This window comes from Alosa alosa, chromosome 17, assembly GCF_017589495.1.
Source record: "Alosa alosa isolate M-15738 ecotype Scorff River chromosome 17, AALO_Geno_1.1, whole genome shotgun sequence".
Taxonomy (NCBI): domain Eukaryota; kingdom Metazoa; phylum Chordata; class Actinopteri; order Clupeiformes; family Clupeidae; genus Alosa; species Alosa alosa.
Genome location: NC_063205.1, coordinates 9,927,432 through 9,949,901, shown reverse-complemented (window position 1 = coordinate 9,949,901; position 22,470 = coordinate 9,927,432). Strand labels below are relative to the sequence as shown.

Sequence of the window (22,470 nt, the reverse complement as noted above, 5' to 3'; positions counted from 1 at the left end):
TCAAATTCATTCATTCATGTGTACGTATATATGTATTCATTCAGTTAGTAATTCATTCATTCATTCACTCACTCATACACAATACTTGCTGACGGTGGTCTAACCAAAGGCCTCTTCTCAAAGCTCTCTTTATCGGTCTGTATTTCTTTAAGCCATCAAAGGCTGGCTTCTCAATGCTGCAAATGAAAAGCCATTCAGGGGGCTGGAGGCTTTCATGTAATGAGATAGGAAGGGACTCGTAACCAGCTTGTGAATCGCGCACCACCTCATAAATCTGTGCTTTGCACACCCGGACTTCCTTCTCCCTTTGAAGTGTTATATAAAGTCTCTACCCCCCCACCCCCCCCTTTCTCCCTCTCTCTCTCATTCCCTCTCTGTTTTTCTGTATGTCTTTCCAACTCTCCCCTATCTCCTTTCTCTCTCTCTCTCTCTCTCTCTCTCTCTCTCTCTCTCTCTCTCTCTCTCTCTCTCTCTCTCCCCCCCCCCCCCCTCCCCCCCCCCCCCTCTCTCTCTCTCTCTCTCTCTCTCTCTCTCTCTCTCTCTCTCTCTCTCTCTCTCTCTCTCTCTCTCTCTCTCTCTCTCTCTCTCTCTCTCTCTCTCTCTCTCTCTCTCTCTCTCTCTCTCTCTCTCTCTCTCTCTCTCTCTCTCTCTCTCTCTCTCTCTCTCTCTCTCTCTCTCTCTCTCTCTCTCTCTCTCTCTCTCTCTCTCTCTCTCTCTCTCTCTCTCTCTCTCTCTCTCTCTCTCTCTCTCTCTCTCTCTCTCTCTCTCTCTCTCTCTCTCTCTCTCTCTCTCTCTCTCTCTCTCTCTCTCTCTCTCTCTCTCTCTCTCTCTCTCTCTCTCTCTCTCTCTCTCTCTCTCTCTCTCTCTCTCTCTCTCTCTCTCTCTCTCTCTCTCTCTCTCTCTCTCTCTCTCTCTCTCTCTCTCTCTCTCTCTCTCTCTCTCTCTCTCTCTCTCTCTCTCTCTCTCTCTCTCTCTCCATAATCTTTGGCCTCACTCCTACAGACCTAATCACATTGTGTCAAATGGTCCTGGCCTCAGCTGAGATATGAGTGTTGTCCATCTGGGGTCATGACAGTTTACAGCGATTACTATAGAAGCTGGTGAACTGGAAGTCCTAGGGCTCGCTGGCTGTTCCTGAATGGCAATCATGATGGCAGTTATAATCTTGTGCTTTTCTCAGTAGAAGGCTTCAATTTAAAGATGACATAGAATGGAGCAGAGCTGTTACCTTGCCTTAATGGAATAGGGAGACCAAAGTTGCATACCTTCATCAGAGAATAAGATGATATGCTCAGTTCATCCATTCTATGTCATCTTTAAGGAAACACAACACAATGTTCTCCTTCTGTTCTTTACTTCACTATGTTGAAACATTTCATTTCAATTTAAATCAGATGTGTATATTCATATCGTTAAGACTGAATATGCTCACTCTTGATCATTATGACAAAACAGTGAGTGTGTAATGGGTGGGTAATGTGTTATGACTGACCGTGTCTGAATGTGTGTGTGTGTGTGTGTGTGTGTGTGTGTGTGTGTGTGTGTGTGTAATGTGTGTGTTATGACAGTGCAGTGCCAGTGTGTGTGTGTGTGACGTGTGTAATGTGTGTGTTATGGCAGCGCAGTGTCAGTGTGTGTGTGTGTGTGTGTGTATGTGTAATGACAGTGGTGTGTGTGTGTGTGTGTGTGTGTGTGTGTGTGTGTGTGTGTGTGTTTGTGTAATGTTTGTGTTATGACAGCCCAGTGTGGCAACATCTGGCCCAGGCATTCAAAAACCGCTTGGAGCACTACCTCAATTTCTACTCCGATGATTCAGAAATAGGACAGAGTTGTTACTTGGTTGGAAAAAAAACTTGTTTGAAGTGCTACAAAAGCTATATTTTTTACATTCTGTACCCTTCTCCCACACATGGAATATCTCTGACCTCAATGTGTCTCTACTTTTCAGAGCTTTGAAGCTGAGCAGACTCTGACTCAAGTTTGGTGTTTATTTGTGGATTTTGGTTCTCTTGTGTTAATGACATCTTTCCTCAGTTGCTTTTTTGTGCATTTCTTAGATCTGAATCTTTCACAACTATTAGTTCAGCCTCCAATCATGTCTTTAGTTGTGCACATCATAAATGCACCAAAGAGACTGAGAAAAACTTTAATGACAATTAATATTTTTCTTACCTATACTGGTACATCACAAAATGAAATATATCTAGAATTTAACATTGAATTACATGACAATCTGTTCTTTCTTTCTTTCTTTCTTTCTTTATTTCTTTCGTACTTTCCTGCTCACCCTTCATCTATCATCTCTCCTTATTTCATTGCCCCCCTTTCTTTGTCTTTGACGGTGTCAGACCCCTCTGTTAAAAGCACATTGAAGAAGGCGCTACGCTGAGAAGTAACTCATGTTCATGTTCAGTCTTTTCTCCTTTTTTAACTAGTTATAAGTTTGGTCCTGTACTCTACAAACTACAGAGTCTGAGTGAAGCCTTCTATCCCAGTGCTATCCCTGCGAGTGAAGCCAGCTGACCTCTGTGTCACTCACTCTTCCACTCTTTCTTTCTGACTTTTACAGCATTCTACCTGTTCTGCCCACCTTGCCCCGTCCACACGTCACCATGAACTACCTGCGCCGGCGTCTCTCGGACAGCAGCTTTGTGGCCAACCTGCCCAACGGCTACATGATGGACCTCCAGCGCCCGACCCCCTCCCCGACCCCGTCTCCGCCCGCGCGCCCCAAGAGCTCCACCAGCTCCCCGGCGTCCCCGGCCACAGAGAGGCGCCAGCCGCCCGCCGTCTCACCCCAGCCCCAGGCCTCCGGCCCGGCCTCCTCCTCCTCCTCCTCCTCGTCCACCGCCACGTCCGCCCCCAGCGCCCCCCCGCCGTCCGCCGCTGCCGCCGGAGGCTTCCTCAGCTCCTTCTCCAGCGTGGTGAAGACGGCGCAGATCGCCAGCGCCGTGAAGGCCAAGGCGGAGGCCCAGGCGGCACAAGCGGCGGACAACGCGGCCGCCACCGCGCCACTGCCCAAACCTGTCGTCCGCAAGCCCAAGGTGCTGCTGGTCGTCGACGACCCCCACACAGACTGGTGAGAGACACACACTGGATTTTTATTTTTAGCATTATTACATTATGTTACAATTAATCATTTTACTGACACTTTTATACAAAGCGACAGGGAGCGATCAAGGTATAGTGCGACAAAGACATGTCCGTGCAGCAATAAGTACTATTTGCATAACATAGAATGACAGTTCAAGCGAAGTTGTGTCAAGGGATTAAGAGGAGAAGAGAGGCAGGATAGAGAAGACAAGCGTGATGTCGAAATGACACAGTTAGGTCCAGGCTCCAGGCGCGCCTGCAGGTGTACGTCCGTACGCACTGTGCGTACCATCAGGCTACTCAACAAGAGAAAATTTCCTGTGTGTGTGTGTATTTTGGCCCACCATACCTTCCCAACTATGGACAGTATCCCATTAGCTGCATGTGCGTACCATAGCATTAATTCCTGCAGGCGCCCCTGCCAGGCTCCACCGAAAGCACAAGTGAAGCAGAGCCTGTGGACTGGCCTATTTTTTCTGTTCAAATGTCCACGACACATTTGGTGTAGCCAGTTCCACTGATTATAGTGGAAGTGCATTCTTGCAGCGTGTGCTCCGCCATTGTTCCGCCTCAGCTGTGCCTTCACAACTGTGTACTTGTTGCCCGGCCGGCCGTTAGTCTGCTAGGCACATGTCCAGGGAACATTCATACAAATGGAAGTGTATCTATTCTGTACTGCAAGCTTTAGATAAAAGCGCCAGATGCCATATAACTATAATATACAGGATAGAATAAATGTGGTGTGTGACAGACACCTTTTCATTTGGTGGTTTCTTTTGCAGATTGTCTGAGTCAAGTTTGTTGATGAAAGTGCATTTGTTTTTGAAGACTGTCTCTGACTAGCATTCAGAGGGTTGATTTTATAATTCAGCTATTATATTCTGTCGACACAGCTTAAAGGTCTCATCTCATCGTTTTTTCATTAATTTTGCAGTGGTCTGTAGTATTGATGAATGCCCTGTGAGCCAGTTTTGGTGAAAAAAATGCTGTCCTGCGTCTATTTCATGCTGTTCTAGTTTGGTGGGGAAGGTGGGCGGGGAAGAACGACTGGATTTCGCCTCTAGTCATGAATATTAATGACATGCTAATGAATTCACCTCTGATTGGCTAACAGTACTGTGACGCTCCCTCCAGTGCGTCCTCATCCGATTCTGCCTGTCCATATTCAACTTTACAGTGCTAAAACCTGGCTAAAACTCGAGTCAAAACTGTTGTACAAAATGTCTTCGGAGATGCAACTTCATGTGTTTGATCCTAGTATCCGAGTAGGAAGAAGAACCGCTTCCTGATCGTTTGTCGGTGAACGTTGGTTTAATAGAATGGTAACAATTGGCTGTCAGCTTAATATTTCTCTTAAAAGAGGTAAACGTTTGTGACAATCGTCATCTTGCTTTCAAGTAATAAACAGTTGGAAACGTTTTAAAATAAAGACCTATTTCTTTACACAGTCAAAAGTCTTTGCAATCTTCCTAGTAGATATTTTACTTCACAACACAGGTAAGCACCCTAAATGCAGTTCAGCCACTGACCTAGCCTGCTAATGCTATCGGAATAGATAGTTATGGTTTGAATTCCATGATACTATCATTGAAAGACCACTTGGTCATAGCCCAATATATATATAGATCTAAATGCAAACACACTTACCTAGCTATATTTTGCTGGAATTGTACCAGAATGCCTACAGAAGCAGGCTTTGATAGCCTGACATTGGCAGAGGTTAGCCTACTCAAGTTGTTTTCTGTCACGTATGACAGAAAAAGTAGCCTACTAGGAATCTTATAGTATTTTGGGACTAAATATTAAAGTAATCTTATAGGAATAGTGGAATACTATAGTATTTGGGACATACTATAGGTACTATAAGACTACTATAGAAAAACTATAGCGGTTACAGGATATTATAGTTATTAGTAGTACTTCTACAGTATGTCCCAATTATTCCTATAATAATTATTCCTATAAGATTACTATAAAATTTTTCGCAAATACTATAAGATTCCTATACTACTTTTTTGTAAAGGGAATTGCTCATGTGGTTAGAAAAATGGGCAACACTGTTGTCTGTATGACCCTGTACCCAGGATTAAGTATAAGTATATATACTTTTTTGATCCCGTGAGAGAAATTTGGTCTCTGCATTTAACCCAATCGGTGAATTAGTGAAACACAAACAACACACAGTGAGGTGAAGCACACACTAATCCCAGCGCAGTGAGCTGCCTGCTACAACGGCGGTGCTCGGGGAGCAGTGAGGGGTTAGGTGCCTTGCTCAAGGGCACTTCAGCTGCAGCCCACTGGTCGGGGCTCAAACCGGCAACCCTCCGGTTACAAGTCCAGAGTGCTAACCAGTGGGCCACGGCTGCCCCAAGACTGGATTAGAACCAGTCTGCCTTAGCATAATGTACTCCCTTCAAAATGCACTAAACATTCGACTATGACGACTATGGCCCTCTGTGAGACAGAAGATATGAAAGGTAAGATAAACCTTTAGCTTAAAAGGGACAAAAACTGATGAAACCCCTAAAACAAATATACAAAACAGGTCAATTTTCAATAAATAACTTTATTATATTTACATATAGCAGTGGTACTCAAAGTGTGGTCCGCAAGCTATCTCAAGTGTTCCACAAGCAGATGTGGTAAAATATAATAGATGAGTTGTTTGCAATATTGAACCAACTTGTATGTAAATCCAAACAGTTCTTCAACACTGATGTAACCTATGCCAGTTTAAATCATATGAATCCTCTGACACCATAAGCAAGATGGTTCAGTCAGAAGGCCTATTGTGTAATATACTGTTGAAGTAGGTCTACTGTTTTTTTTTTTGCTAGGTGGTCTGTGAAACACTGACAAATAGTAATATTGCAGTCTATTAAAATAATGCAAACACAAAACAAGAACATCCAAACTATGCACAGAATTAACAATGTCCTCTTTTTGCCAGACGATGCAGACATCTGGCCTACAGATCCTTTGTAAGATGGTGCTGGGATTATTTAGGGACAAAGAGTTGTTGTTTCGGCTTGTATTGTCCTGGGGATCCGAAGGGACAACACACAAAACACATTCGTTGGCTGTGATGATTCTATTACATTGCTCTTTGATTGCGCTGGGCCATAGGTGGAGCCATCAGGTGTTATTGTGGAGATGTCGCTTTCATCCTCCTCCTCTTGATCAACCCAAGGTCTTCTAGCTGGCCTTGGATGAACAGGCTTGATGGCAGTAGAGGTAGCAGGCCCCCATGCCCATGGTGTATCCAAAGTGCTTGTATCAATACTCATACTTTTCATGAAGTATTTTGTTTGGGTACCTAAAGTAAATAAATGTGTATTACTGTCAAGTGACAAGATACTAATAGTACACAGGACATTCACTATCTCACACAAAACTGTACTGGCACAATGGAAACAAAAATATTTTAGTGACTGTGGTAAGGCGTATGATGTACTAAGTAGCACACCCACAAGAAGACATTCGGTAATATCAATTCTATCTGTTATGCAATTCATGGGTTTCATCAGGTCCATTTACACAGGTGCATTAATCAAGCACCATGCAGTCTGCATTCATAATCAAGGTGCTTGATTTTATATATGAACATGCTATTTTGTAACAGACGTTAGGTGGAAAAGTTTGTTTGTACTTACAGCCTGTGAGCTGGTGGTCGATCGTCATGACGGTACAGAACCAGGTTTTCAGAACATCGATGCAAAACCACTTTCTAACTCTAGGCAGTGAGCGTGGTCGAAATGATTGGAACACAGAACTAATGTTGCACTACTTCGGTGGTGGTGTTCCAACGATAAATCCGAACCATTTCTTCCTCAACTCTTGTTTCTAAGGCAAGACATGCAACATTGATGTGTTATTGGCACAAATAACACAGGAACAATTTTTTCCGCCATGTTAGCAACTTGCTGTTAGCTCCTACTAGCTGCAGAGAGACAATCCCCTAGCCGCAAAATCTTCCAGTCTTCCTGTAGGCGGCCAAGGTGGGTGAGGCCAGTAAAGACAGTGAAAAAAAAACTGTTGAAGGTATGATGGGGAGATATGGGGATCATGCATATGCAAGTGGACACACACAGACAGACAGACAGACAGACATAAACTATTGGTTAAAGCTGCTGGCTAAAGTGTTGTGGTTAATGATCACTGTTGTTAACCTAAAAGTAACTAAGCAAAAAGATGTGAATATGAAATTGCAAACTATGGTGGTGTGTCTGAACCAAAGTCAAACAAATTGTGATCACCTGAATCAGTGTTCAAATCTGTGAAGGTAAATGTCTCACTGGAGGTTTAACTGTCAGTAAATCTGTGTTATTGTATGACTGTCCTTTCAAAGAAAAGGTTGGACCTGTCAGGTCATATCGCAAGTAATTTTTCGCTGGGATTAGAGTTAGTAAATGGTCAGGAGAAAACAGCTTGTTTGGCCAGATGTCTGTACCTGTGTGAAATAAGTCCTGACAGGGCCTGAAGGGACTTGTTTTCCTATAATGACCAGCGGATAATACAATATCACCCTTATTATACGGCTACTTGCCAAAACGAGAAAAGAAACTTCAGACCGTGTGTATTTTAAAATGATTTTGTTACCGTCATGGCTTCTGCCGTTTCAGATGTTGCATAGCAAGGTGTTTACTGATGACTTACAGGTTCAATGAAGTTCCATTGTGATAAGTGAACGGACTACTAATGAATGATTTGAAAGATGTGAATCAGTTTCCTTTGACATATAATAATGATTTATACTGTAAATAAGCAGTCATCCCTGTTGTTGAAGTTAGCGAGCGAGTGAGTGAGTGAGAGCCTACTTGATGCTTATCCACAAGGGACTGCGGGAGTTGTGGGATCAAAGCCTGCCTCTGCCCGGAGCAGAAGGCCGTCTCCCTGAGCCTGGTCAATTAGGCCGCTGTTTGGAGTCTCTTTGGAGTCTCTGGGCTCGGTTTCTGTCTAAGCTGTCTGAGCTCCCCAGAGGACTGCTCTGCTCTGTCTGTCTAGCTGCACTCTGCTCTGTGTGGTGGACTTTGTGGCTACACACATTCAGACACACTTCCTTCTCTCGCTTTCTTGCTCTCTCTCTCTCTCTCTCTCTCACACACACACACACACTAAATACACTCTCTCTTTCTCTCGCAAACGCCCATGCGCGCACACACAGTTTTCTGCTTGTTTGCTTAGCAACTGAACCTTTCCATAGATTTCCTGATGCAAACACTCAGAGAGACAGATATAGAGAGAGAGAGAGAGAAAGAGAGCACCTTCATGTTGTATGATCAGCAGGACAGGTGCTATCACTCATTATCAAAACACCTTACTATGTCAGAGGTACCAATTATCACACACGTCTCTCCTAGTGAGAGAACCAGCCCAGTTGTACGTAGTGCATAGATAAATGTAGCAGATCGCATGCACCTCCAGAGCTGTTTCTGTCACCTGTCACATAGGGAAGGTGCTAATGATTTTGGTTAGTCACTCATGCCATAGAACAAAGTAGCCTTCTATAACAGAGGTTAACAGCATCTGTAGTGATCACTGCCTGTTAAATGTATTAAAGTTATGCAAAGGTTTGCTACTTTGTGTTTGCTATAGTGTTGCACAGTGCACCACTACAGAAGAATCGCGATACCCTGAAATTAAAAATGTTACAATACCTAATTTTATTAGTATCGATACTTTTAAGAATGGCCAGGTTCTTTTGAAGTAACATGCGTGTGAGCAAGGCATGCTTCTAGGGGAGAGTACCTATGTTCCCCGGGTCCTATGTTTCCCCTTTTTTAAAACCCTAACCATGACCCTAACCCCGAGCGGGGAACATAGGACCCGGGGAACATAGGGATGACCCCGCTTCTAGTGCCTCCCCTAGCCTGCTCCTCACACACACGTTATTAGCTGTTGTGCCATAAACAGCAAGACATGGCTGCTAGTTTAAGTGATGCTGTGGCTGCACTGCAGCTACACATAATAATAATAGTCTAGGCTAATATCCCTATGCTATGGGATTTAGGTCATTTAGGCTTACTGTTGGGGTTAAAGGGAAACTTGGCAGGATTACTGTAGCTATATTTCCCCCTCTGCTGGAGAAGTTGTGTATGGAAAACACAGTATGGTGTACTGTGGAAAAAGGAAACGATAAAGCACATGGATTTGTTAGCGAAACGGTTAGCATAAGTTCGGCAGAACAATGTGGATGTTACAAGGTAAGAAACACGATTTAAAACGAGTTTCTTGTTTCTCACTTCTCTTACTGGGTAAGTAGTACCAATGTTACAAGGTTGCTTTTCCGCCTGAGGACGCTAGGGGGAGCGGGGAAAGTCACCATTTTTACCGGAACAGGTCATTTACAGGTTTTCTCAGTCGGTTTGGTGCTTTTCTCAGATCAGAATGAAAATTCTCATAACTAGGGGTCAAAACTAACTATACTTACAGTATGGATGCTAAATAGTCGTTCCCAATAAAACGAATAGTCTTCATTTCATTGCTTGAGTCATTACATACAAAATTGGTGAACTAGTTATCAAATTCTGTCACAATGCTGTAGAATTGCAGAGCATATACAGTAAAACTGTGAAACGTACATATTTAGTGTCTTGTAGGCCTACTCACTCACTCCCCTAACTACAACAATTTGTAACTTTACTGTAGTTTTCAAATGGCTGTACAAGTACTGTATAGTGTTGTCTTGAGCATTTTCAGGTAGTGTCACCGAGTTTTGACCTTTTTTTGCATGGGAAAACACTGAGAGCATAAACTGTCATAATGAAAACATGACAAAGCCATTTGACTATCTTGTAAACAATGGTGTCATTGACATAAATACTTGCTTTTGAGGAATGGACTATCCATTTTGAGCAAGTGACGTGCTTTTGCAGGTTATCCACTAGGTTTTGCAGTTTGCGGTTTCTTACATCACTATTAACATTTGCACAGCAGTTAGTGCATTTCTCAAAACTATTTTTTTGAGAACAGCTGTGCAAATGTTAATAGTGATGTAAGAAAAGCACCAAAGCGACTGAGAAAAACTGTAACCATCAAAATGATTACTACTGTAAATGTGTTTATTAACTTGAAATAGTTGCCAAGTTCTCCTTTAATGTCAGAAATAGGCTACTCAACCATGGCAAACTTTTACATCTAGAGAAAGCGCCTTGCTAACTATCCCGCTAACTCAGGTCATGTCTGTCATTCGTCTTGTGCTCACTAAAATCTTAAATGAACATTGCAACACACTCATCTCTTCCTTGATACCAGAAAATTGGTCTTCGACTTGTTAGTTTTTTGAACATGTGTTTTATCTAATGAGCATAACGAATTGCATCCACATATCCTTGTTGTTATGCACTATATGCAACTATTTTTCACTAGCCAAAACCCATGAGACTGAAGGCTAATTACCCTCACAGGCACTCAATTACACACGCCACCAATGTGCACTAAATTAGACCTACACACCACATTAAAGATATGCCTAAGTGTAATAGTTTTAAAATCAGTATTCAAATGACTAAATATGTTTAGCTATAGTAATTATTACATTACATTACATTTGGCTGACGCATTTTTAACCAAAGCGACTAACAACATGGTAACAGTTAAGTTTTAAAGCAATTCTCTCAACAATTTTATGACAATTTAAAAACATTTACAATTATGCCGATTATAAAATACTAAACATTATTAACATATACATTTATATATGAATTCCAAAATAAATGAAATAGAACACTAGTTTGTTATCATTTGCAAACTCATTTTGATGATTTATGGAGTGTCAGTGCTGACTGCACCTGCAACCTTACATACTCTGATGCAACTCGCTGTAGCATCATCTTTTGCCACAAGGTGGCACTGTCACCACATCATTTCACCTAATACTCTCAGGTTGATATCCTCCGTTGTTCGTCCTTCAAACACCAGAGGGGACTAGATGGCAAGGAAACAATGATATGCACTTGTGGAAAAGGAGCCCCTTTTCACCTGTCTACCGTTCTATGTTAACTGTTGAAAGACAGCTTTGTGCTACATGTCTAAAGAATGTGCAGTCAGACACATTCTCACATGCACTCACCTTCTACTGTTTTATTTGAGGGGGTTTTCATTTTATTGTCCATGTATGTGTTTATGCTTTGTGTGCATGCGACTGTGGGTCACCCTAAATTGTTAATTGTAAATGAAAATGTGTTTGTCTTTGAACTTTGAACGTTCAAAAAACCTACACCTTTAAGGGTTAATGTTAGAAGAGAGACTGGAAACATGGGAGAAACAGGAAGACGCAGGGAACAGCCAGAGGTCCAAGGGACAGGAATGTTAAAAGTTTAAGGCGTAACGTTTAACCCTTAAAGGTGTAGGTTTTTGAACATTCTAAGTTCCGCAACAATTGAAGGTTCTAAAATTCTATGTTGAATTCAATGAACCCAGATATTCTTTAGAACGTTCATTTCCCAACATTCCCGTCACACCGGTGTGATGGTACTCGTTTAAGGGTTAATTGATATTTAAAAGTAAACCTTGCTTGCTGTGAGGCAAGGGGAAGTTTGGTCCAAAGTTGCAAGGTCGCCTTGTTTTGTACCGGGAGCTCAGACAGAGTAAGATAAAGAAACTGTTGCCTGGTTTAAGGGCGAGATAAACTGTTGCTTTGGGTGTCCTGAAGATCCCTTGATTTTATGTGTGCATTCCTGTCGTTCTTTCTGGTGGTTCATGGACAATAAATGAATATATTTTTGTGTTGAACTGCCGTCTCCTACTACCTTCTTCCCTCAAACACCACCATATCCAGTGGCGTGGCCACCTCGGCCCCTTACAGCACTATATGGCCGTGATGATGTATGCCAGACACAAAAAAGATAAACACAGAGTGGTGGTGTCTTGAAGAAAGAGCAGTGAAGGACACATGATCAGCATGCACATTTAATGTGCACATCACATCCATAAGAACAACTGAAAGGACCTGGATTTGTACAAAGAGAGATGAAAAACTGTGATTCAGCAAGATCAACTTTACTGATCTGAGGTTTTAATGCCTCCATAGAGAGAGAGAGAGAGAGAGAGACTGAGTATGTGTGTGTGTGTGTGTGTGTGTGTGTGTGTGACAGACAGAAAGAGAGAGAGAGAGATTGAGTAGAAGAAGTCAGAGTAGGAGAGAGAATGTGCACATTCATCTACGTGCTTGTGAGCATGGACAGATCTTGTGTGAGCATCAGTGCGTGCACATGTGTGTGTGTGTCTGTGTCTGTGTCTGTCTGTCTGTCTGTGTGTTTATGTCTGTGTGTGTGTGTGTGTGTGTGTTTGTATATGTATATCTCGTGGTCACTCTGCACTCTTTGCCCAGAGGTTTCCCAGCAGAAGAGAGAACATACAGCACGTGTGGTAGAGGAGGAGGAAAAGGAGGAGGAGGAAAAGGAGGAGGAGGAGGAGGAAAGGAGGAAGAGGAGGAGGAGGAGGAGGAGGAGGAAAAGGAGGAGGAGGAGGAGGAGGAGGAGGAGGAGGAGGAGGAGGAAAAGGAGGAGGAGGAGGAGGAGGAGGAAAAGGAGGAGGAGGAGGAGGAGGAGGAAAAGGAGGAGGAGGAGGAAAGGAGGAGGAGGAGGAGGAGGAGGAGGTTTCTCAAAGTTCCTCTGCATTTTGTTTTCTTTGCGGATCCTTATCTGATGTCCGGCATTGCCAGGCGGAACAACCTCTGTGTTGTGCAGTACGGCGTGTTTCCGATGCTGTCATTCTCTTTATGTAAACACACGCACACACACACACACACACACGCAAACATAGTCACTGCACTCTGAACTGACCTGACCTACAGTAGAGTGGACAATGAGGCCTTTGCATTCTCTTTGGTTTATGCCTGTCAACACACACACACACACACACACACACACACACACACACACAAACACACAAACATTCATTTGGCGTCCCGCTCAAGCTCAAATGGACAATAGAGACCATGCTCATGCTCATCTGGTCACGGTCACAGGCACGATCATGCATGCACACACTCTCTCTTTCACACACACACACACACACACATACACACACATGCACACAGCACACACACATGTTCCCTCTAACACCCTGGATATCTGTAAACAGATGGAACACAACAAAACAGTTTTAGGAGTAGACAACTCCATGACCTTCCCCCCTATCCCGACTATCCCTCTTCTGCTTCCCTTGACTTCACTTCACTTGAACTGTCAATTTATTCTGTGCGTGTAGTACTTTTTACTGCACTAACATGTGCTAGTCACACAGTACCTTGATCGTTCCCTTTTTTTTAAGTTACTTGGGCTAAAAGTGTCAGCTAAATGACTAAATGTAATCAATGTGGCTGTCAAGAATCCCTGCATGCACATAAAATAGCTGATTTTATGTTCTACATATTCTTACTAAGAGGACAAAGCATGGAACTCTCAAGGTTCTAATCTACAACAGCCTCCCTCGCAGGCTTGGAACTGTGCAATGTCCCTAAATCAGTTCCGCAAACACAAGACAATACTGTATACTCATGAAATCAAAGATTTCTATTGTAGCATTTGGACTTTTTAGAAGGCAAAACGCTGACCAAAAAAACCCTTACCGGATGGCTACAACAGGTACACAACCGAAGCACTCCACTTGCGGAACACATGCTGCAACAAATAGCTTCCACTATAATCAATGGAACTGGCTACAGCAAACGTGATAGCAGCACGTACATTGGAATTCGTGTGCACGGTGTAGCCCGTACCACCATAAACTCTTACATCACCACTGTCCACCGCCCTTAAAGCACTGAGGACATCAGTGTGATGATATCACTAATAATAAAGGTCTAAGTGTGTGTATATGTCTGTCTGTGCGTGTGTGTATGTGAGAGAGAGAGAGAAAGAGAGGGAGGGAGGGAAGAATACATGTGGTTATATTTTAATACACACACTGTGATTTCATTCGTTATTAATGGTGTGTGTACATCAAGTATCCCTCTTGTTGAGTTTATCCCCAAACAGCTTGTAATCTGCCATATGCTTCGCAGCCCACACACATCCCCACACTCACAGAGGTTTTATGACGTGTTTGTGCTGCCAAAAAAGTTTTCAGTTGGTATCGGAAGCCAACAACCACACCCAAACATACACAATCATGAGAACGATCTATCACACACATACACACACACACACGCATGCACGCACGCACACACACACACACACACACACACACATAGACTCAGAGTGGGAATGAATGCCTGATGCCAAGCACACTTAAAATGATATGCTTGTGAAATAACATTTGATTGATGGTTTTCCACCCACCCTTATGTCTTGAAACAGATGGGTCTAAATTTCGAAATTTTGCTTTTCGTCAGATTGTCATATAAAAGATTCGAATCACCAGGGACCAATAAATATGTCCCCCATTTCTTCAGGCTGGCTAATGCAGTGTGTGATGTTTATGTGTGATGTGTAATGTCAGTCAAAAATGTTTGTAGATGGGGGTTAAGAGTCATGGTCAACACTATTTAAAGTTAATATCTAAGCCTAAAACGTAACATTAAGCCGGATGTCTGAAGTCTAAGTGACATTTTGTCACGCTTGATTCAAATGTGTGCACTTGTAATGGGGGTGTTTTACACTCCCCTTATGTGCTTTGCAGCGTGTTTTGACAGTGAGACTCAGCCCTGCACCTGCCCAGACTCCAACTTGCGTCCCTGCAGCACCTCAGGGCTGTGTTTCCCAAAACCATAGTTGCTAACCTGTTAGCAACTTACAGTAGTTGGTTGGCAGTGGGATTTTGCATTGCAATCAACACGGTTGTTAATTTAGTTAGCAACTACGGTTTTGGGAAATGCACCCCAGATTGGGAGGCAGGCGTGCTAGCAAGGAATCTAAAACTCATGTGTGCTAGTGTCTGTCGCTAGCACATCTCTTAAGGCGTCAGGAGGGAGGTTTACATACTTAGTGCACAGTTGCTGCACCAGCTGGCTATTGTACACAAGAGCTTAGCAACAGTGCTACAGTTTGGCCAAATAGCAACTCATACTCACACACTTAGTTACTTTTTGTTAACACTACCATAGACATAGTATGTTGTTTGATATTACTGTGAGTTGAGTTGACCTTTCAGAAGTTTTAAATATAATTGATGGTTTAATATACTGCAATTGAAGTGCATACGACATGCATTTACTCATTACATCAGCATACTGTATACACAGCAAACACACACACATACTGTAAACAGACCCTGTCCTGGTAACTTCGGATTGCCCTTACTGGTCCCAGGCAGCATCCCTGACCTAATTCCCTGTGGTGTGGGTAGACTTCACATGACCTCTTCCCAGATACCCCCACATGGCCGCCTCGCTGTCTGTCCCTGGCAGGGTCCACGAGTCGGGTACCGCGTCAGATCTACAAGGTGCATGGAATGGGTCGCTGTGCATTCACACAATTGAAGAGCAGATAGGCAGCCGATGGGCACTCTGCAGGGCATTCCTGAAGAGAGCCTGTGTGTATCTGGGGAAACTCAGCCTTCTTGCCCCCCACCATATGTCCCCCATTCTGACAGGCTTGTCCCTGTAACCAGCTCTCTCTCTCTCTCTCTCTCTCTCTCTCTCTTTCTCTCTCTCTCAATTCAATTCAAAGGGCTTTATTGCATGACAATTGAGGTGTTTGTATCGCCAGAACAGTCATGCAAAAGGTAAGGAATACACAAATCAAGAAATCAACATCAAAGCAAGAAATAACTACATGTGTATCTACTGTATGTGTAGATATACAGTACAGTACTTTTCTTTTTCAGGCCTACTCAAACAGATCATTTGTCCTCATTGTCATCAGTTGTTGGGTTTCTAGATATAGGTCAAGTGTCTCTTACTGAACATATCTATTTTTTTTATAGTAATATACATTTATTCTAAATAATATGGGTGCTGAGTTCTTGTGAACAAAATGGCCCCTCAATAACATTAAAATGTATTCAATCCAATTCTATTCTCTCTTTCCCTCTTTCTCTCCCTCTGTCTATAAAAGAGAGAAAGAGGAGTCTTTTTCACCTTTCTGGCACCCTTGCATGATTGCCCCTAACTGTCTGTGAGTCATTTTTAAGTGAGTAAGTAAATCACGTTAGCTGGAGACTGGGAATGTTGTTTTTCTTTCATTATGAGCGGCTGCTACACTTTGTCTTAGTCCACTCTGGACCTCTGTGACACTGGACATGGCCAAGGGCCAGTTAGCTCTGAGCTCTGAGGCTGGCAGCAGAACTCCAGAGGGTGCCCCATCTCCTAAACTCATCAACATACCGTCTGTGCTGTGAGTGAGAGAGAGCATCTATTTGTGTGTGTGAATGTGTGTGTATGTGTGAGAGAGAGAGAGAGAGAGAGAGAGACAGAATGGTAGAGTCAGCGAGAGAATGTATGTGTGTGTGTGTGCGTACTTTTGTAAAAGTGAGAGAGATCGAAAGAGAGAATGTGTGTGTGTGTGTCTGTGTGTGTGTGTAAAAGTGAAAGAGCTCGAGAGAGTGTGTGTGTGTGTGTAAGATGGCGAGTGTGAATTCTTGCTGTCAGTTTTGTTAACCCAAGTCAAAGCCACAAGGTCACCATTTGATGTCCTCCCCAAAAGCAGCTATCCTCCTACTATTTGGGTCAGTCGGTCTGTGTTCCCAGAACAAAGCATCAAAGACAAGCGCTCCTGTGGAGCCGGTCTCCATGTGGCTAGTCTCTGCTTGTACTCTGTCCATCGCTTTGATTTAATTTGCATTTACATTTGCATGTATTCATTTAGCAGATGCTATCCAAAGCGACTTACAAAAATGAGGAATAACATTCAAGCTACACTGCAGAGGAGTTCTTAGATAGCAATTAATAGTACATCCATCTGTACTACCACCAGAGGAGGAGAGTGCAGAAGTTCTAAGTACTAGTTCTAAGTTCTAAGTACTAGTCAACGTGTAGTGAAAGGAGAAGGTGCTAGAAGAAGAAGAAGGTGGAGGAGAGGTGGAGAACCCGCAGTTTGAGGTTTGTGTCTGTAAGACATACTGCTGTAGAGAGGTATGTGTTTTCAGCTGGCCACCACAAAGAGGTTAGTCACCTCTTTTTATCTCGGCTACCGTAAATTATCTCGTTCCTTTTGAAGTGTGTGGACAGGTTTGGCAGTCGGTTGAGGACAAGGCAGATGTGTTGCTTTTGAACTTTGCATCGCAGCCTGGCTTTGCCGTCCAAAAAGGCCCCCTGGAAAAGGCTCAGGGATGATGGAGAGCGTTTCTGCTACAGAGATTTACAGTGTGTTTTAAGATAGTAGCTGACCCTGCAAGATTCATGCAAGCTCTATGCTAGGTCTGTGCCACAGCTAGGCCAGATCTGAGCCAAAACTGAGCTAGATTTAAGATGCATTCATACCAGATTAATCTAATCTAATTCATTAATTAATTCATTCATTCATTCATTCATTTATTCATTCATTAAATACCACCCCTATCTGGCATTAATTGATTGATTGTGTCATATCCAGGTTAGATTCATGACAACTAGGGCAGATTTGAAGATAGTTCATTATATATTTTGCATTCAAAAGTTTCTTATAACTTCACACACAGAAAATGCCCTTGCTTTAAGCCTTGCAGCCAGACTCATGACACATCCGAGCCATGTCCTGGTCAGATCAATGCTAGATCGGGATTCCATTAATGCCAGGTGTGATTCAAAATAGGCCTGCCCAATTCATTTTGATTTTTAATTTGAACGAATGCAGTTAGCAAATCACAAAGGCTGCAATTAATTATGCAGCTCGCAACTCAGTGTCTTGTCACATCTTTTAAGGTTTTTATGTGTCATCCTCCTTGCATGAGAGACAATAGCCCCATGCATTTACATTAACACCTTGATCGAAAAAAAAAACTGCAAGTCTGATTATAATTTTAATTAGAATGAAAAGGGTGGTGTATATTGTTCTTATTGCGATTGAACAGCCATGTATACGGTCAATCACATAGCTTCTCCAGCAAAAGCACAGCAGCAAAGGCTATTCCGATCAAAGACTCTAGTGCACTTGTACACCCCTGATTGGAATAGAACATACCCCATGTAAACAGATGACACTATGTTTTCTTTCTGAAAGGTTTAATTGGACTGACAAAAAAAACTGTCCACTGACAAAAAAAACTGTCCATGTCAATGGGGCTAGTGAACCTCGAACAGGAGTGCTGTCTTTCTCATGCACTGGGCACAACCCAACTTAAAGCGAAATTTGAAATATTGAACTGAAGCTTGACTTTCAGAAATGATCCTAAATCAAAATTACAGTACAATCGCAATGTCTCTCCGAAAAATTGCACTTAGATATTTTCCCCAAATCATGCAGCCCATAATTCATTATCAGGCCAGATTTATGTCAGAATCATGCCAAAATTCATGCACTTCTCTATCTTCCCGCTACCTCCTTTTTCATCTACCGGTTCTGTTCTGCACTCTCGTCCTCTGGTAATAGTATGGATTAATGTAGTATTAATTGCTACTTAAAGTCTCCTTTGCATTATTGCTTGAATGTTATTCCTCATTGTTAGGTAACTAAAATAAAATGGATAAAATGAATACATGTAAATGTAAATGTAAAATCATGCCGTGTCTGAGACACATCCATGTCAGATGTATGCCACATTGATGCCAGGGATCATCTGGGCCTGATTGATGGCAGGCCTGAGCTAGGGGTGGGCGATATATATCGTCTGCGATAATATCGTGATTGTTGTTTTAACGATGTGCAAATTTACATTATCTAGTATTTAAATTACTTATGGGGAAAAACACTCGAAATCACTCACTGAAGACTCATACATTCCCAGGAGGTAGGCTATGCTGGAGAAGTGCAGCAGAGCAAGTGTCACGTGATCACTAGTGGGTCATAACGTTGTCCACGCAGCCTAATGTTTATTTTGTGCAGCAAGAGTAGCCTACTTGGGATTTTATGCTGCTACTTCTGTTCAAGTAGCATTGATGAGACAGTCACGTTTTTTCCTACACAGTATTATATGGAGAGAAAACATTAGCCTTTGAGTATTTTAATAGTCAGTTGTAAACAAATAACTATTCTCATGTCTCTTTTGTAAATGGACTGAAATTCGCTCTAAATATCTACGTTTACCGATTATGCTAACCGTTAGCATCTCTATGGGATTTCTCATATACATTAGCCATAAGCTAACGCATTAGTTTATATTCTGTAACTTGGAATGCTAGCCTAAGTGATTGGTCTAAAACAAAACATAGAAGGAAATAACTGAGATGTAGGCTACTCTGTTGGTCTGCTCTTAGTTTTACAGTGAATCCTATGTAAAGGTTTGAAAGGAAGCTTCAGCTTCAGACTTTCTCTTGGGAAACTGTTAGGCCTATTCATCTTCTCTAATGTAGCTGGCTAGACCATGTCACTGCCACACACACACAAGTGGGGGCAGAATTGAAAATGTGTCATAGAGTGACAATGCATTGGTTAATTTGGTTAAAAAGTCACAGGTTAGGTTATTGGTTATTATTGTAATGATGCTATTCATAAATAATGAGCTGTAAAGTAACTCAGACTTTTTTAAAAGGATATCGACTAATTATCGTTATCGTCAAAATCACAAAAAATATTGAGATATTATTTTTTGTCCATATCGCCCACCCCTAGCCTAAGCCAGAGTAATGCGTTTGTTGTGTCTCAGACGTAGCTGAGCTTGTGCTTCCCAAGATGAAGACGAATGAGTTTGGAGAGGTGGGGAGTGGGTCCAAAATCCAAATACTGAGAGAGATGCACCACAGCTGGGAGAAGTTAAAAACAAAGCCCTCTTACTGATGGAGTGACTCTATCAATGTTGAAATGGGGGGAAGAGCTCCACTGTATTTAGGCCAGGGAGAGAGAGTGAAGGATAGTGTGTTTGTGTGTTTTCGTGTGTTTGAAAATGCTTCAACTAGACAAGACATCATCTTTAGGTGAACCATTGTAAACTGGACCCTGGTGAACACTTCAGTCCAACATAAACTTATTTGACCCCAAACCTTTAACAAATAACTTACTTACGACTTTTTAATATAGCTGGTCTGTGCCCATGGAAACAGGGCCATGGCAACACGGATAGGGATACACAGAAGGATATGCCCAAATGGATGAAAACAAGGGCTGTGTTTGTGTTTCAGCTGCAGGGCACAAGCTACCGAGAACCAGAGTCCACCAAAAAAGACGAGTTGTATGACATTGCATCATCTTAATGTTCTCATTCCGAGATCGAGTTATACCTCCATTTCCTGCATGGAAGTCTGTCTCTCTCTCTGTGTCCTAAATTTTCTCTTTCTCTTTCACTCTTTCCATCTCTCTTGTATTTTCTCCATCTCTCTCCTTCCCTCTCTTTCTCTCTCTTTCTATCTTTCTTCCTCACTTTCCCTCTTTCTCTGTCTCTTTCTGCCTCTGCCTAACTATTTAATGAAGAGGGAATATGAAATTATGTCTGGCAGTCGACTGTGATGATGTCATCTCATAACGTGCTGGAAGGCCCGAGCGGTCACAAGTTGTCTGTCTCGCCAGTCACACTGTGTGTTTGTATTTTTAATTTGCATCAGACAGGCAAATGCTGTGAGCAATGAAAATACCATTCATGGAATCCATAATGAATAACCATCCCTGTCTCTGCAGCAGACAGATTCTACTCCCTCCCAGAGACTAAACGTTTTAGATTTCTCTCATTCTGACCTGAATGGCCTAGGGTTTGGGAGATATGTAAGCATCAGAAATGCCGAAAAATAATATCAAATATTCAACTTTTGTTCAGATTTGTACCTTTAGCTCAATTTGTAAATTGGTAAAGTGCAAGCATTTGGTAAATAACTGCTTTGAACAGATAAGCATTTTTTTTGTTATTTAAAAGATGCCCTTGACTACTGTTTAGCGTAAGGGTAACGTGGTTTGTGGATAGAGTCGCTTTGAGTAAATGTATCTGACAAATGCATAAATGTAGTGTATCGTTTGTTCCTTACCATGCCTCTTTCCCTTGTTCCAGGGCGCTTTGAGTAAATGTATCTGACAAATGCATAAATGTAGTGTATCGTTTGTTCCTTACCATGCCTCTTTCCCTTGTTCCAGGGCGCTTTGAGTAAATGTATCTGACAAATGCATAAAAGTGTGTCGTTTGTTCCTTACCATGCCTCTTTCCCTTGTTCCAGGGCGCTTTGAGTAAATGTATCTGACAAATGCATAAATGTAGTGTGTCGTTTGTTCCTTACCATGCCTCTTTCCCTTGTTCCAGGGCGCTTTGAGTAAATGTATCTGACAAATGCATAAATGTAGTGTATCGTTTGTTCCTTACCATGCCTCTTTCACTTGTTCCAGGGCGCTTTGAGTAAATGTATCTGACAAATGCATAAATGTAGTGTATCGTTTGTTCCTTACCATGCCTCTTTCCCTTGTTCCAGGGCGAAGTACTTCCGGGGGAGGAAGCTCAATGGGGAGTGTGAGATCCGTGTTGAGCAGGTTGGTAGCCACACCAATGGATGCTAATACTATGTGTCTGAAATACAGTACTGTATGTCCTCCCTGCTGAAAAAAACTGCTAGAAACCAGCTTATGCTGGCTGCTGGTTGTAGCTGTTTTTAACTGGTCTTTGCTTGTTTTCTTCTAGCTCTTGTTGGTCTTTACTAGTGAAGCTGGTTAAGCCGCCAGGTTGACATGCAGGCGTGACCATCTGAGGAAGCTGGTCATGTTGGTGTGACCAGCCTGTGATTTGGGGGACATCTGGTATAAGATGGTCATGCTGGTTTTCTAGAATTACCAACATAAGCTGGCATGGCCAGTTAAACCAGCAATGTAAGACCAGCAACACCAGCTAAGATGACCAGCTTGTGATACGACAAGCATTACATTACATTACATTACATTTGGCTGACGCTTTTTAACCAAAGCGACTAACAACATATGGTAAACAATGCGTTTTAGAACAATTCTCACAATTTTAGGACAGTTTAAAAAAAAAACAAAAACATTAGAGTACAGTAAGAATAAGTCGTCGGTGAGTGCTGTTTTAACAGTTACTTGTCAGTTTAAAAGCGGCTGGTGAGTGCTAGGATCAGTAAAGACTTGTTGTAAGTGTTGCTATGAGAGTAGGTGTTCTCTAAAGAGCTGGGTCTTCAGGAGTTTTGAAAGTGGAAAAGGATGTCCCTGCCCTTGTAGGAACTGGCAGTGTGTTCCACCAGCGAGGAACAACAGATGAAAAAAAGTTTGGATTGGCTTGGTACGTACGGTGGTAGAGCTGGCGTCGTTAGATCAGAGGGGCGCAGCCCGGTCTGGAGGTAGTGTAAGTCTGTATGAGGGGGCATTCAAGTAGGTGGGAGCAGAACCGGAGACTACTTTGTAGGCAAGCGTTAGAGACTTGAATTTGATCTTGCCG

At 42.5% G+C, this 22,470-nt stretch overlaps 1 protein-coding gene across 1 annotated transcript in view; it reads left to right on the top strand.

Moving 5' to 3' along the window:
• Positions 1-22,470, top strand: part of LOC125310210 (synapsin-3-like) — a 131,469-nt gene that overhangs the window by 11,315 nt on the left and 97,684 nt on the right. Inside the window, exons 2-3 of the mRNA XM_048267398.1 lie at positions 2,570-3,079; positions 21,500-21,557. Of these exons, the coding sequence (XP_048123355.1) occupies positions 2,613-3,079; positions 21,500-21,557 (525 nt within the window). The 5' untranslated portion in view covers positions 2,570-2,612. The remainder of the gene's footprint in view (positions 1-2,569; positions 3,080-21,499; positions 21,558-22,470) is intronic.